Below are 16,878 nucleotides of genomic sequence, written 5' to 3' on the forward strand. Positions count from 1 at the left end.
CATAATCCTTAGTGTTTCTTAAGACTGGCGCATGCACATGACATAGCAGCCTGCCACAATCCTTACTTCTGGTGATGCTGCAGGATATTATTATGGAATGTACAGGTAATTGTCTAAATGTTGCCTCTGTCCTACTGTGACTTCAGCCTTAAAAAGCCTTTCTAAAGGGGGCCTGATCAGACACTGCTCCATCAGGACCTCTGTGGGTAAAAGTGCCCCGAGCAATTAATGATAAGTTAATGTGGTTGGCCGGCTGCAACGCCTTGCTACACAAGCCGTTTTATTTTTGAGACTGTTGTAACAAGACTTTTTGTGAAAGTTATTCCAGAAAATGTTTAGTTTCTCTTCTCATTTCAGTACATTTTTTATTTGATTTAACATGGAAAACAACTTTGTAGATTAGTGAGGGAAAAATCCTTATTTAACCTACAGTATTTTAAATTCAGAATATTATACAGTAGAACAAAATGTGAATATTGGAAGAAATACACAACATTATTATAGACTAATTTTTATATGTTGCTGCAAAGCGTCTTTATTTTTGTGATCCACTTTAATTTTCAAAAACACTAAGAAATAAAGATTCAGAACAGCATTCAGATGTGTAAAGCACACACAAAATGAGCTTGTTTTGAATGTACGTTATGAAAGCAAAGTTTGTTACAATAGGTTATTTTCCTAATATGTTAAATATCCCACTTGTAAATGAGATCTATAAAGTTGCATAAAACTATGGAGGACAAGATCAACTAAAACAGCAATGCAGATTTAATGATCTGCGTTCCTTCTGGACCTGATTTCCTTATATAAGGGTCAATGTTCTTCTCAGTGTAACAGCTAACTTTTACAATCTTCATTTTTTACCTTTTATAAAAACAAACATTCTTGTCCCAAAACGTGCTGATCAGTTATTGTTTTAAAATCAATGAACTATGTTACAAACTTATTTAATTACACTTCTACATTTATTGTTACTTTCCATTAAGGGATAAATGATGCCATTTAGATGCAACACTGTGGTGATTATTATTCTCTAACAGTTAAAATTATAAAACCTTGGGTAACTCCACAAAACAAAATTTACAAACTTCAATGCTATTAAAATGTACATATTTACAAATACCATATGAATCAAATTAGTATTACAACTGATAAACAGATTGTACAATTCAAGGTTGATGTTTAATGACCATGGAGCTCTTTAACACATCGATAGTGGCTTTCAGGACACAGCCTTACACAGCTGGAAATCTGCAGTAAGTGAAGTACACACTTAAATTTGACAGCAGTGTTGTACAGTATATGATTTACCAGTGCCAACATGTATGCATTCAACAGAGTGCAGTAGTGTTTTTAATTTACTATTTTTTTAAATAATGCAATTTTCAGCTAAACCTACTTCACTTCAGTTCTGCTATGTGACTGCTGTACATGAGAATTTTGGAGCAGAGGCTTCATCTTCTTCTCTTAGTAAATTCCTTTTGCTTTTAGCTCTTCCTGGACACGCGTCAGGTAACCAGGATCAGGGTATCCGTAACTGAAAAAACAAATAAGAATCATAATTTTTAAAAGAGATACTTTTCATTAGAGGAAATTCACTTTACTTACAATTTAAAAAAAAAAGCCATTTGCTGCACATTATGCTAGAATGTTTCTTAAAAAATTATGAATGTGTACTTGACTTAATTTAATAAATACAGTAATAATGTTAAATATTATCCCAGCAGCTTGAATTTTCCATTAAATAAATTATGTTGTGTTCCACTCTGTACAAGTTTAAATTGAAGCACTGAAACTTTCCACAGCGGTCCAAAGAACAGTATATTAGAGAAGATGTCTCTTTCAATCACAGTGTCCGGAGATTTTAAAAACAGGAAAGTTCAGGGTGCATGGCTAACGTTACCGTCTAGTGAAAGAGGAAAGCCCAAGGACATCCAGTAATACTGCAGAGGATGCTACAAGGCATCTTACAAATAAAATCAGCCATAAAACAAAGGTGAGGCTCAAGTTGATGAAGTCATTCTTCCAAAGAAGCGTCATTAAATTTTGCATATGTCTCTAAATTTTAATTGTGTATCTTTCCATAGCTCTCCTCCAAATAAGAATGAGCTGTGTAAATAAATGGAAATTCATAGTCGGCTTCTGTTTTTTGTGGAATTTACAAAACTGTGAATTTATATTTTCTGCAAACAATAAATGGCTGCTTGACTTTCCATTCCTCACCTTCCCTTACTCATGTCTTATCTGTGATGGGATGATTTGGCCTTTCACTCAAATTACATATAATGGGATAAGTTCTGTAATATTCCAGAATTAAAGATCAAGTACTAGTGTTATTTTATTTACTTTCTGAAAATGCTTTTATGAAAACTTAAATGTGATAATTTCTCTTCTCCTTTTATATAATGGCTTAATGGTCCTCCTCAATAACATGATTGAACATGTTAAGTGAGACCTCACCAACTGACCACATGAACCAAGATAATCCATATGATTTCAATGAAATACTGTAACTTTTCATGAGCATTTCACTAACCATTTCTTCTTTTAAAACTAGGTATGATTGAAAGAGAAGGGATGGTAAAATCTATCCAGTTTTCAGTTCTATTGCTGGCTCACAATTTGTGGAGAGAATCTGTAGCAACAAAACTCATTCTGACTTTGGTACCCATACAGTGGCCACGTAAAGTTAGATGTTCCAGTCAAACACACACTTACAAGATAATATTTCAGTTACTTCTGAAGTATACAATATTTCAAGTATGAAATATGCTTGGTATCAAAACATTCATTCTGATATATTATTAATATTTTTGTATTCCTCAAACAATTCAAATACTACCTTTCATCAAAATATTTCTTCTATTGCATGCAAGTTGGACATTTTAATAAGAGAACTGTTGCCTTTGCAACTGCCTCGATTTTCTCTACCATACATTAAAACATCCATAGTACTGTACACACATCTCAAGTGTCTTAAAGTACAACACAATTTTCAGAAAAACTGGAAACGCCTTTTAGTTTTTCAGGCAATGAACAGTAGACATCCACAAATATGAAATTTCTATGATATTCTTTCATAATATGTGAAAAGTATGGTCTTAATTTAACTGAACTGTACAGGTCACATAAATGCCCCTGTCTGTCCATGTAGACTGTAAAAACACTAATGGCAAGACTAATCTCGTGAGAGATGCCTTCAGACACCTTCTTCATGGGAACATCTTTTTGGGATATTCCTGTTAGAATCCCATTGAAAAAAAATCCTTTGCCAATTATTCCTGAGATAACAAAAATCATCAAATCTTTTAACAGCTCTACTTTTGTTCTACTAAAGATAACATTGCTGCCTATTAAATATTTTATACTGATAACTGAAATTACATTATTTGTACACTTTCTCACTGTGCTGAACTGCGAGAATCCAAGCCCCTCGCCATTTGTTTGTGTATCAAGATGTAATATACAGTATGTCAAAAGCTAACACAGAAATACATTCATCATTTTCTGCTGGGTTAATCTGAAATCCATCTGTAAATATCGCTTTGGGAGGATTTTTCTTTTTTTTTAATCTGTAACCCAATGTCAAATTAATATTGCAATATATTATGTAAACTAAGGATAACTGAATGTGTTTCATTATCTGCCAGTTTCACATGATGATAAAAAAACTATTTAACCCTTTCAAGATTGATAATCTTCTCTTTGACTTATTTTGGACAACAACAACAAGCACTTGTACCAACCAGTGCCAATAGATCTCCCAAGAAAATATTATGCCAGACCTTGAGATTACACCAGGGATCACTGTGTATTCTTGTCCTTGATACTCTATCTTCTTTAAGATTTTCACAAGATAATAGAGAAATATGCTATAAGCATGGTGTTATGACAAATAAAAATAGCCTGTTCTGGGTGGGAATAGGCCATGCTGCCATTTTAAGCCCACAAGAAGAATGAGACATAGTGAGATAATAAAAGGCAATAATGAGATTTAACTCAACAAGAACATTTATGATTTTATGTGCAGTCCATTTCACATTACTATCTGGTGTAACCAACAAATGTTAACAGGTTTTGGTGCAAATGAATCTAAACATCCTTTTTGTTGAGAACATAATGACAAAGCAAAATTTGAGCGTGCTGCATCAGGTGAAAAACAAGTGTCTGAACATGTTAAATCATGAGACACCATTATAGAATACAAAACTCTTGTTAATTTTTCCATTCATCTACTTGTAACAGAGAAATGCTCATTGCTTTCAAATGTATTGTAATGTTTATGGATTTCATTATGAGACTATTTGTGCATCTGTGTTAAAAAGAACAAAAGACAAAGAACGTGAAGCGGTTTTATGGCAGCTATTGCTTGTGCCCATTCAGTATGCCAGCAAATTTGGTTGGGATGTAGACTAATTAAAAAAAAAAAAAAAATGCAAACATCAGTGAGTAAAACGTTAATGTAATACATTGATTTCTAAGTAAAAGCAAAAGTTTAGAATGTACAGTAACATACTGTATAGCCCAACTGAATGATAAACAATGTCTTGCACTTTCCTAGTACTGTATGTTTAGCTGTTAAAGTAACAGTCTGTGTTTAGTTCAGAAGGCAACTCAAAATTACTACAAAACATTCTGATTTTATAGTTAAAAGAAAAGGTTTCCTCTATTTTTCAATTGTGTCAGAACCGTGCATATATTCTTACTAAAAGAAAGCATAAGTTTAAAAATATTATTTCCTAGGAATATAAAAACTAAAGGAAAGTAAACTAAAGTTACAACCAAACCATTTTGGTCTCAGGTTTTGTACTCACTTAGTTGCTCCTCCATATCTTGAGGTTTTATGGTGAATATCATTCCAAGTCACAACATTACGTCTCCCAGTAGTTGAAGAGACGCCAACTGTAAAAATAAGGCGTTGATCAAAAGCTCTTTGGAGGAGTTTTAAAACTTTTCTGCCTTCTGGAGAGTCTGGAAGATAGGCAGTACGTGATACACCTTCATAATATTGACCCGGGGAGGGATGCTCTTCCTGTAATTTAAAAGTATATTCTCAAAAATGTAAAAAAAGAAAAATCCCCTTTTTTAAATTAAATGTGCCCAAATTACAAATTATACATAGTCATCCTCCCCAATCCTTTACACTTGACAAAAAATCAACAATTTCTATTGCCTTTCATCATTGCTCAGTGTTTTCCCCCTGCACACATTACAATAGCCAATTGTCAAGCTGAGAGCTGAATTCTTTAGTTCGACTTTCATGACTGAAAACACAACTGAAACAAATACCACAGAGTAACTGGAAAACATTATTTAATTTGGTTACAAGGAACAAAACCACCTTTAAAATAAATTCAGTTTTTATATAGTAATTTGCTTAAAGTACTATAGATAAATAATTATTTAAAAGCATGGAAATCAATTATAAGCCCTTTAAAGAATAAAATCAATTTCAGTATTGCACAATAAGCCAAAGATTTCTGTTGTTCTTGTTTCTGCAGTTTTCCATTACTAATTATTAATTGTGAATGTTGTGGTTACCACTGTTTATCATTTATTTCAAATCATAATAAAAGGACAAACAAATGATTAAAAGTGGCACCATTTTCCATTTAGAGAATTGAGAACTAACACCCTTCATGCATTTTTAAGTATTATTTGTATCATTTACAGAATTAAATTGTTAAAGAAAACACATCTAAATCAAGCTGGGTTGTTGATACTTGGGTCAATTAATTTTTTGGTCTATTTAATGTTTTATCATTATTTAAATATAATTTTGTACATTGCTTAAATAATGGCATTCTATTTTTAGTTTTCTTTTGCCTGTCTTGTACATACTTAGTATTTATTTGCTACTATGTAATACCTTAAGAATATATGTAGTGTTTTTTGTTATCTGCTTTATCACCTGTCTGTAAAGCCTGGGAAGCTGGGGCCACCCGGTCATGCAGCTTGGGCTACTGATTGCCAGCTGGCATTTAAACTGAGATGACTTTGCTTGAGTTAGTGACTCTCTTGGGTAGAAGTCCTAGTTTTGCTCCCTACAGTACTCTGTTTAAAGGTACAATGCTCTCATTTGTGATTTTTTTTTTATTTTTATTTAAAGACACTTTGGTTTAGTTTGTCCTTTGGGCCAGAGATTGTCAGGTGGTTTTCCCTTTCAACCTTAAACATTTTTGAACTTTTTGCCTTTTAAAAGCCTTAGCCCCATGTTTGGGGTTGTAGAGGCTCAAAGCTTACCTTATGAGTTTGGGATTAGGCCGCCCAATATAAGGCCTGTTCATTGGGTCCAGATGCTTTTGTTAATTTTGAGGCCTACCCTTGCTATAGTGGAAAAAAAAAATTAAGTTGTTGGCTGCCAGGTTGGCCAAAGCAAATCAGCATACGATTCGGTAAGACTATTAATGTGAGTTATGAACAGAGGGAAGTATGAAGACTTCAAAATGCAGAGTTCTACGGCCTTAATGTCTCAAGTCAGTGCTGAGGGAGTTGTCAACAGAAATGTCACATAAACTGACCTAACACACTAACATGTAAATGGATGGAGAAAATAACCTGCTGCAGAATCCTGAAATTATTTATGCTGCTGAAAGTGTAAAGGGGGTTGAGTGATTTGGGTGTGCATCCCAATGTAACAACAAATGGGTGATTTCATCAAGAATAACCTAATTTATTTTACTAAGCACAAATGCTAAATTGATTTACTGAAAGTTCAGTTCAGTAACTGAAAAATCAATGCTGCCTAAAAAAAATTAAAAATGGAAACATAACAGTGCTACATGAATTAGTGAACACCAAGATTATTCATGATAATTTCATTTACACAGACTATTTTAAGCTGCTTTGGTCATAGCAAACTTTTAAAATTAGGTTTGTCAGCAAGACACTTTTAGAGTTTTATAATTTTGTTGTTGTGAGATGTTTGCATTTATGAAGAAAGACTGGCCTCAAGGTTGTTCTGGCAAACTATCTCAGGAAGGAAAGGCATGACCTTGCCATTCTCTGTTAAGCTGGAATGGAGAGCAGTGGAAGGAACACTTTGAGGAACTCTTCAACCTGGTGGATATGTCTTCCTCTGTTGGACACGTCAGCTGGGGGGAATACCCTCACTTCTGCTAAAGTCACTATGGTGGTCCATAGCCTCAGTGGAGGCAAGGCTGCTGAGGTGGAAGAAATCCAACTGGAGATGTTCAAAGCACTGGACATTATTGAGACACCATGGCAGCGTGTGTTTTAATGTTGCATGAAGGGTGAGCAAACCACCCTTAGAATGGCAGGCTGGTGTGATGGTCTCCATATTTTAAAAGGGGACAAGATGGTGTTTTCCAACTGCAGCAGAATCATACTCCTCAGTCTCCCAGGTAAGAAATATGCAAGGGTGCTGGAGTGAAAAATCCATCTGATAGTTGGACCAAAGCTTCACAAAGAACTATGTAGATTCCATGCTGGCTGTGGAACTGTAAATCAGCCGCCGCAGATGCCAGAGGGTGTAAGGTAGTAAGATATAACCTTGTCTATGTGTGTGTAAAGCTGGAAAATGCTTATGGCCATGCCCCATGGCATGAGTTTTCGGAGGTCCTCCAGGAATATGGGTTAACAGGGAAGCTCTTGTGTGGTGTTAGTTTCCTGTATAAATGCAGTGAGAGTTGTAACTGAATACTTGTTAAGTTGAATTTGTTCACTATGTGTGATGGTTCTGCTTTACATGGACAGGATATCTGGACAAACCCAAGGATGTGTGCCTATCCAGTTGGAGAGGCTAGGGGTGGCAATGTTGCTTTATGTAAATGACATCTTTTTTGCCTCATCTGACTGTGACCTTTGGCATGCACTCGAGTGATTTGCTGCCTATTGTAAAGCGGCTGGGATGAAGTTATGATTCTGTCTTGGAAAAAAGTCAATTGCTCACACCAGGGGCCTCATGCATAATGCCGTGCATAGAATTCGCACAATAACATGACATAAAAGCCAAAATGTGCTTATGCACAGAAAAATCCAGATGCAGGAATCTGTGTGTACTCCAACTTCCACGTTGTTCCGCTACATAAATCCCGGTCAGCGTAAAAAGTAACGCACGTGCACGCGCCTGCTATCCCACCCCAATTACGTCTCTTTGAATATGCAAACCAACATAAATAGCCCTTAAGATCAGCCTTCTGTGAAAAGACAATGGGAAAAGCACAAGGGAAAATATAAGAATTTCAGCGAATACCAAGTGGAGGCAAAGGAAAAACATACTATTTGTTGATTTAAACTGTGGTATAATCAACAAAAGGAAGTTGATCGAGTGACATAGCATGTTGGAGAAACTTGAAAGCTCAAGTTCACAAAGTCGCACAGTGCCTGAAATAAAAAAGAAGTTGTCAGATATCAAAGTCACCGTGAAAAGGTGAGTCGTAGAGAGAAAAAAAAGGCACACAGTAGGAAAAAAGCACGAAATGTCAACTTCGATCTCGAAAATTTTTTTTTAGTTTATTTTGTCATTAAAACATCATAAACTTCATCTTAAAATCATTTAATTAACCGGTTTCTCAAATCACATCGTAATTAAAGTAGCATGTTAAATGCATTGTTTTGAATGTTCTTCTATGTGCTCTATCAGTGTGAATCACTACATGCTTCTTAAACCGGCTCTCTTCCTCCGACAGGACACAGAATCCATTACATTCGTGATATTACAGCTCTCTGAATGACTAAAATACTGAGATGTATACGTGATATAATTTTCATGATGATAGGAGTGAAAGCACGTTATTAAACATGGGTTTCACGGTGGCACAGTGATCGTGCGTGACCTTCAAAGAAATATATTATTGCAGCAGTACTCGGGGGTGGCTCGTGGCGGCCCTGGGCAGAGGAAGAAATCGGTGGCCCCTTCGCCTGCCAATGTCAATATGATATCTTATGCACGGCGGATGGTCACGTCCATTGCGGACACTGCATAGCTGCCTCGTGCTCATGACACAAGCGTTTAACTTTTGTCGAAATGTGCCGCTGCGTTTTTAGCTGTGACGTTTTCTCTTTCTGTTTTATATTCAATATATATTGGCGTGGCCGCCCCTGCAGTACTGTCTCTTTCAAACGTACTAACCTCCAATTCCTGTCCTTCCTTTTCTCTCTCCAAGTAACCGATCGCCACACAATCAGCTCTGTAATAGACAATAAGCCATCTGTCAGCTTAGAGCGCCGATTCTTCAAAACTTTTAAGGAACATTGAAATATCTTCGTAGTACATGTTTAATTATTCTATCCTTCATGCCAGTCCCAGTGAAGCATACAGTGCGAGGCAGGAACAACCTTTTAATTATTAACAATATAGATTATTTAAATGAAGTTAAAGTTTTATCTGTATAATAAACATACGATTTTGCTGCATTTTATCTTAAAAATGATATCATCATCAAATGTAAATACGCGCTTTATAAAGTGGCTCAGGTTGTGCAATATTATAACTGTAGTGCAAGTTTACAGTGAAGTAATTCTACTTAGAAGTACAGATAGTTCTACAAGGAGCACTTGATGAACTGATTGAGTGCGTTTAAAGCTCTTGGGATGAACCATGAGGTCCGTACAGGAAAGATATGAAGTGTTTGCCGTGTGAGAAACAGTTCAAATAGGAAGCATGGGTGAGGTAGCACGTGCTTGATTTGTATACCGATAATTCTCTTTCCGATCAGCTGCTCCGAGTGGTGCAGTGAGAGTAATATGGAAAAAGATGATCTGCTGTGGCAACCCCTAACAGGAGCAGCTGAAAGAAGTAAAATAAGGTGCAGTGAGAGTAACAACGCTAAAGCAGCTATGGTATTTGGAATAGGTTTGACCATTCCATAGACCATTATATTGTTACTGGTTAATTACAATCATATGCATTAAACTAATAAACAATATGCGGTTAATTTCAGTGTATTTATAAAGCCGCGTCAGGAAAAGAAAGGATAACCACACAGGAGCAGTAGCACTGCTTTGACGCTGGGTGCCGCCAGTCTGCAAAACCAAGCGGAGAACTTGTGTACGACAGAGTATGAGGTACCGTGGAAATGTGCATGGCTTTACGCCAAGATTAGGTTTTATACATCACGATTTGAACATGAAAATGTTCTTACGCAATATTTCTGTGCATATGCACCATTTATACATGAGGCCCCAGGTGAGTAGGGAATAACTGCCCTAAGTGGAGGAGTTTAAGTATCTCTGGATCTTGTTCATGAGGTTTACAAAAAGGGAACATGAGATCGGCAAGCAGATTGGAGCAGTAGCAGCTCTTCTGTGGGTGCAGTACTGGTTTATGGTGATGAAGCATGAGAGGATGGTAAAGACAAAGCTCTTGGTTTACTAGTCAATCTACATCCATCCTCACCTATGCTCTTAAGCTGTGGGTAATGATAGAAAGAATGGGAACACGAATACAAGTGGCAGATATGAGTTTTTTCTTCGCAGGATAGCTGAGCTAAAACTTTGCAGTGGTCTGAGAAGCTCAACTATTTGGAAAAGCTACAGAGTATTCACTGCTCCTCCAGATTTGGGCCTGCTTTAAGAATACTCCTGACCAGACTAAACTAAACCAGCGTGGATGTGTGTGACCACGGTTGCTTTCTCCCGGAAGCCTAGAGCACCCAGGACAGGCCCTTGCTCCTATCGCCCTGAACTGGATAAGCCAGTAAGAATATGAATTATTGTTCAACTGACAACTGCAGCCATGTCCATTACATTCAGAGGATATATGCAGATTTATTAAGTCAGCTATAACTCCCTAACTCAAATGCATTACACTAAGTTAAAACATTTGCAGTTAACAGGTTATGGGAATCCTCATCAGACTCTTATATCATGCATGAATCGGACATTTGTTTTTTTTATTTCTGAGCTAATTTCCTAATATGATATCAAAGGCAATAACAAGGGCCTTTTTGCTTTGATAGAGCACTGGACTTTTTTTTTAATAATAGGTACAATTTGTGCAATCCTGCACTGAAATTCAAACACTCTGGTTTTCAAAAGGCCCACATTACTAAGTCATGATTGTTTGTTTGCTCTCCCTTCAGACTTACAACACTGTTTCAGCTCACAGGCTGCTCTGTCAAACTGGATTAAAACAGATGCCAACACTTATCCTGCTTTCCAGACCAGGCCCCATTTGATTACCAAATGTCCCCATTTCTGAAAAGCTAGCTTTGTGGACTGCGTCAAGCCAGCTAGTAAAAAGGGGCTGCTAAAACAGGGCAAAATGGTTTATTTGAGTAACAGAGAAAAGCTTTATGAATTTTCTAACGGTTTACTAGTGTTCACAGGGATTATGTTAAAAATTATAATGGTTTTATTGGTACTTTTTGATCACCTTTTCATATTTGAATAAGATGAACTGTAAAACACTAAGGGGTACACTTTTTTCAATACAATCCAATAGCATCCCTCCAAGGAATTTGAATTGTGCTTTTCCTTGAAATTAACTTTAACTATAATACACTTTAAGAAAACCCTTGTCAAAAATGACAATGCCCAGCTATTTCTGTAAACAAAATAACTGCCCCTCCTTAAAACACCAGATAAAATAAACACTATATTCAAAGTTCTTTGAATTTTACATTTTAATTACTTTTTTGTTTTTAATATTATAATATGCTATTCAGATTGCAGTGTTCATTTACATTATTAATTTATTCAAGTTTTATTTGTACAATCTAAAATAAAAAGCCCAGACAAATCATGAAAAACACAAATCTCATTCATTCATGTTCAACGCAGCTGCCTGCTTAAGTGCCAGTGGCTCACAGCATATCGCAGCTGAAATACATAAAATTTGTTTTACACTTACCTCTTGGGTGCCGCTTAGTATTTTATAGTAAATCATAATTGTGCCATATTCTTCATATCCTGGCAAACCGGTTTTCATAATGTTGAATGTCATTGTACCATTCTTTGGTTGAGTTCCTTTCATCTCTCCATAAACCAAACCACAAACAGGGCAGGCAGGTTTAACACTAAAGGCCTGTTTCAGGCATGTTTTGCAGAATATGTGCTGGCACTGTGGAAGAGTCTCCTGTTCTGTCTCTTGAATTTCATCTAAACAAATTGGACACTTCTCCTTCTTGATCTTCTGTTGGTCAGGTTTTCCTGTAAGGGTCACTGTAAAATCCTTTGTGGTAGACTGCTCCGACAAGCTCTCAGCTTTGTAGGACATTTCTACTGGAACACGTCTAGGCCTTGAAGGTCTAATCATTTTCTTCTTGAGTAAAGCCTCTTCCATTAGTCTGAGGTCAAGAAAACTTCCCATGAGCAAAACACTGTCTTTTTGTTTATTTACCATAACCTTGGGGAATTTTTTAATGAGATTTTCACTCTGAAAATCATTATGTGAGTCTGTTCCAATTATTTTAAATTTCAAATTAGTTGCAATTGTCTGGTAGAAAGTTACAAATCTTTCCTTTGCATCAGTGCAGTCAGTCCCCTTTCCAGAGCACTGAAACATTAGTGTTAACTGGCCTTCAGAAATGTTTTTTCTTGTTATGCAGTTATTTCTCTTAATGCTTTCAAATTCTTTCATCATTTTTTTATCAATGTAATCCATCAGAGTCCTATCAACTTCTACAAATTCAGAACACACATGATTACTAGTCTGGACTTTTGTATTAGATTTTATATGAATGGAATGTTTTTTTTGTCGATTAAGCTCTGAAAAAATATAGTCTATGTCTTGAAATGATCCTGTACATTCAATTTTACCATCATATTTTTTTTTGTCATAACATTTACTTAATAGATTTGTAACTCTGCTGGGGTCTTCAAAGTTCCTCAATTCAATTACCACAGTGACTTTTGGAAATATCTTTAAAAAAAAAAGAGAAAGAGACAAAAACACCATCACAATTAAACAGAATAAAACATCCCTTTTAAAATACAGCCAGTTGAGAAAAAGTCCTTTCATAATGACAATTTGACATTCAATGAACCATAGCTTGATGGGCCTCAAGGAATGCTGGACGTTCCCAACCCGGGGGGTTGTATATGGGTTCAGGTGGCCATCACTTCCTTGTTAATATGTTTGGTTAAATAGCCTCTTTCATTTTCAGTGACAAGGACTGCTTTCTCCCTGATGAAAAAGAACAGCATTTTCCCTTTCCACTTTTAACTAAAGTACTGAAAGGGGAAGGCAAATGTATGCTTATGCAGTGCCAACCTGTGGTGCAGAAAAAAACGTTCTGTTTTAAAAAAAAAATTCAGATAAAACCTGTTTATTAAAGATTTATTGCATATTAGGCAGACACCATTATCCAAGTCAACTTACGACATTAGATTAGAGCACAACTGTTTAGATGGCGTACATGCTTTTATAATTGAACACAGGTTGCTAAATGATATACACAAGGTCACAGAGTGAGATGGAGCTAGGATATGAATCAGCAGGACTTGGGTTTTAAGGTCCAATGCCTTACCATTCCTCAGTGACAGCTCCTAATCACTGATGTGCTGCCTTCACAATAAATTATTTTAAACTTTCATACAATTCTTTTGGTTGTGACATTGAAAGCGTTAAGCAACTGACAACACAATTTTGAAGTTGGACAGAAGACATACAACAATAAATTTGAACTTGAACCTTAGTACTAGTGTGAGTCCCTGGGTTAGTTGAAAACTGTCAGTCCAGCAAAGCAAGGTCAATGGATCTAAGATATTCTGAGATGCACCTTAAGATGTGCTGTGGTGGGCTGCCACCCTGCCTGGGGTTTGTTCCTGCCTTTCGCACTGTAGTGGGTTGGAGAATGACTGACTGACTGACTTTCAGATGTGCTTGTCACATTAATCTGAGCACTGACTGCCTTGATCAGTCACATGCATTCTTAAAGCTAAACCATACTAGCTATAAGCACTGTGTGCACCACTCTCCAACCATCAGTCCAAACATGACAGTATTCTCCCCTGCGGATGGTGTAAATTCTGAGAGGATGAGATGCAACAAAAAGAGAATAAAAGTACAAAATTCACAAAAACAAACTGTCCTTTTAAAATGAAGGACTGCTAAATGTCAGATTTTTTTCTAATGTTTTTTGGATATTAAGGACCAAGATGTGCTCCGACACCTTTTACTCCTTTCAAGGAATACTTTACACAAAAATTAAAATTTTTTTATGTTACTTAACTCATGTATGTTGTAGTTTTTAAACATTTTTAATCAAATGTTTTCATGCTGAATGGACAGAAAAAAAAGTATAACATAATAAAAGCCAGTAGTGACATTTGCTGTATAGTGACAAACGATGTGAGAAACATCCATGGGAAAAAAAAATCTCATGTTGCATAATCTACATGTCACTTATCAGATTGCTCAAAACATGCAAAACGCAGACTTTTTTTGCCAAAATACTGTAAAATATTTACTTCCAGAATATTCAGTGCACGTAAACTTCAAACTAAAGCCTTATGGGATTTATGTTTTGAACTATAACTCTTCTCTCCCATTCTTATTGGTTAAGAGTCCTGTCTTCATTCAATTCAAAAGCTACACACCCATGAGGATGTAGTTTACTGTTTAGGATATGTGCCAAGTATTCTAGAAGTAAGTAACCATTTACCTATTTTGCAACAAAAAAAGCATGTGTTTTGAATTTATAAAGCATAAGACTGGATAACTGACAGCACCATTTAGTTATAGGATACTTTCATACAGACACTCTAGCTCAAAGTGCTTCAGAACATGTAGATTATGCAATATGAGCAATATCAGTTTTTTTTCTCTTTTTTCCACTGACATGTTTCACGTATTACCGTTGTACAACACTGGCCATGGTCACTACTGGCACCTATTATGTCAAACTCTTTCCATTCTGCCTGAAAACATAACATTTTCTTGAGACCCACTACACAGTACAGTATATTAAGTAAGTAACCAAAAAATATTACTTTTGGCCAGAGCAATTCCATTAATATCAATGCCACAAGTAAAAGAACTGTATGAAAGTTTAAAATAATTTATTGTGGAGGCAGTACATCAGTGATGAGGAGCTGTCAAATCATTTGCATAAATTAAACAGAAAACAGTCATTCTTTAATATTAAATAAAGTAAGAACACTTCATTTCTTTTCCAAGTTTTGAACAATTCATTTTACATTGGATGTTAGTGACAGTCATATTTGCTAGAGCTAGAAGACTTTCAGACTGACTTTTTTCATGATTCTCTATATGACTTCAGAATTAACCTGTTGTGATATTTAACTCAGCTTTATATAACTGTGGTGTTTAAAGGCGATGAAATTATTCCAGTTTACCATTCAGGATCAAGCACTTTATTGCCATTGTGTAACAACACAACAAAATTACTTTTATGACAACCCCAAAGGTGCATTTAAAGAATAGAATGTAAAAACAGAATGAATTAAAGTTTAAAAAAGGAGAAAAATGAATAGTCATACAAAGTATGTCAAATATTTTCAAATATGTCAAATAACCAGAGCAAATTATTATTGGCCAATGTACAGTAGTATAAATTGTTATTGCACCTACTAATGAGTTTCCTCCCACAGTCCAAAAACATGCACTGGCGATCCTAAATTGTCCCTAGTGTGTGCTTGGAGTGTGTGTGTGTGTGTGCCCTGCGGTGGGCTGGCACCCTGCCTGAGATTTGTTCCTGCCTTGCGCCCTATGCTGGCTGGGATTGGCTCCAGCAGACCCCTGTGGCCCTGTGTTAGGTTATAGCAGATTGGAAAATAACTGACTGACTGACCTACTAATGAATAGTATTTTGCAAATTATATATTGTGTTATATTAGTATATTGCACATTACCAATATTGCTTACTGTACATATTCAATTCAAAATATCCTTAAGCTGAGGGGATTCACAGTTCAGAAAGTTAATGGCAGGAAAAAAAAAAGCTATTATTTAGTCTGTGTGTGGGTATGCTGAGTGATCTAGAGTGTCAACCTGGTGGGAGGAGTTCCAAAAAGAACTAACAGGATGAGTAAAATACTTGAAAATGTTTTTGGCCCTTCTCACACAGCGTGTGTTACACAAGAGGTCGAGCGACTGCAGTTCAGTGCCGATGAAGACCTCTGCTGTCTTTACGACCCGTTGCGAGGCTCCTTTAGCAGCCTTGGTGCTGCCGTTATACCAGGCCGTCATGCAGTTCGTCATCCACCCACGAACACGCATAGTTTTGGCGTGTGGGAGGAAGATACAAGTCGACACAAGGTGACATCACAATACACAGAGTTAACAAGCGGGTGGAGGCATTGCCAACCACTGCGCTGCGTCACTGTGCTGCCCCAGTTGCTAGTTCTAGTTACTTACATACGCGATTTTAGCCGAGCTACACCCAACCTCCTAACCCAAAATACGCAAATTTGCCGCACTACACCCCCCAGCTGGACGCCATACACAGCCACGCCACTTTTTTGTTGTTAGACATTTTATAGTAGACCGTTTAAAGTAAATTCAAACCTGCCTAGCTGTCATCGCAAGCAGCTCTGCGGAAGCCCGCTGCCCGTGGGTGTACAACACACGGTAACACAGGTCTTGCGTTTCATTTTACCAGCGGCACTTCATATTTCTAACGTTTTTTGCGCAATACGCCAACAGCTGTGGCCCTCGATTGCGGACTCGTGTCGATAAAAGCTGCTGGCAGTGGGCGACCCCGTGTCATTTTATCACTAGACGCTCGATTCCTAAACGAAAAAGTTTTTGTTTTTCGGGTAATGTGCAGCTTTGATCGGCTTACCTCTGGTTCTTTCATTGCGTTCGTCATGATGCGTGGGTTTCAACTGCACAAAGTGATCCAAAGCCGTTGCTAAGCAGTCTTAAATGTAAACAAAAAAAGGCGCGCGTGGTGCCCACAGGACAGCAGGCCCGCCATGAGCGCGCAGCGAGCCGCCAGTCTGTGCATG

At 36.8% G+C, this 16,878-nt stretch overlaps 1 protein-coding gene across 1 annotated transcript; it reads right to left on the reverse strand.

Moving 5' to 3' along the window:
• Nucleotides 1-506: 506 nt before the first annotated feature.
• Nucleotides 507-16,878, reverse strand: si:dkey-3h3.3 (uncharacterized protein LOC100144568 homolog). Its single transcript, XM_039758498.1, has 4 exons — nucleotides 16,713-16,878; nucleotides 11,816-12,826; nucleotides 4,815-5,032; nucleotides 507-1,537 (listed from the first exon to the last, which is right to left on the reverse strand). Exons 1-4 carry the CDS (start codon nucleotides 16,737-16,739, stop codon nucleotides 1,468-1,470), a joined length of 1,326 nt encoding a protein of 441 aa, XP_039614432.1. The 5' UTR covers nucleotides 16,740-16,878; the 3' UTR covers nucleotides 507-1,467.

Source organism: Polypterus senegalus, chromosome 7, assembly GCF_016835505.1.
Source record: "Polypterus senegalus isolate Bchr_013 chromosome 7, ASM1683550v1, whole genome shotgun sequence".
Taxonomy (NCBI): domain Eukaryota; kingdom Metazoa; phylum Chordata; class Cladistia; order Polypteriformes; family Polypteridae; genus Polypterus; species Polypterus senegalus.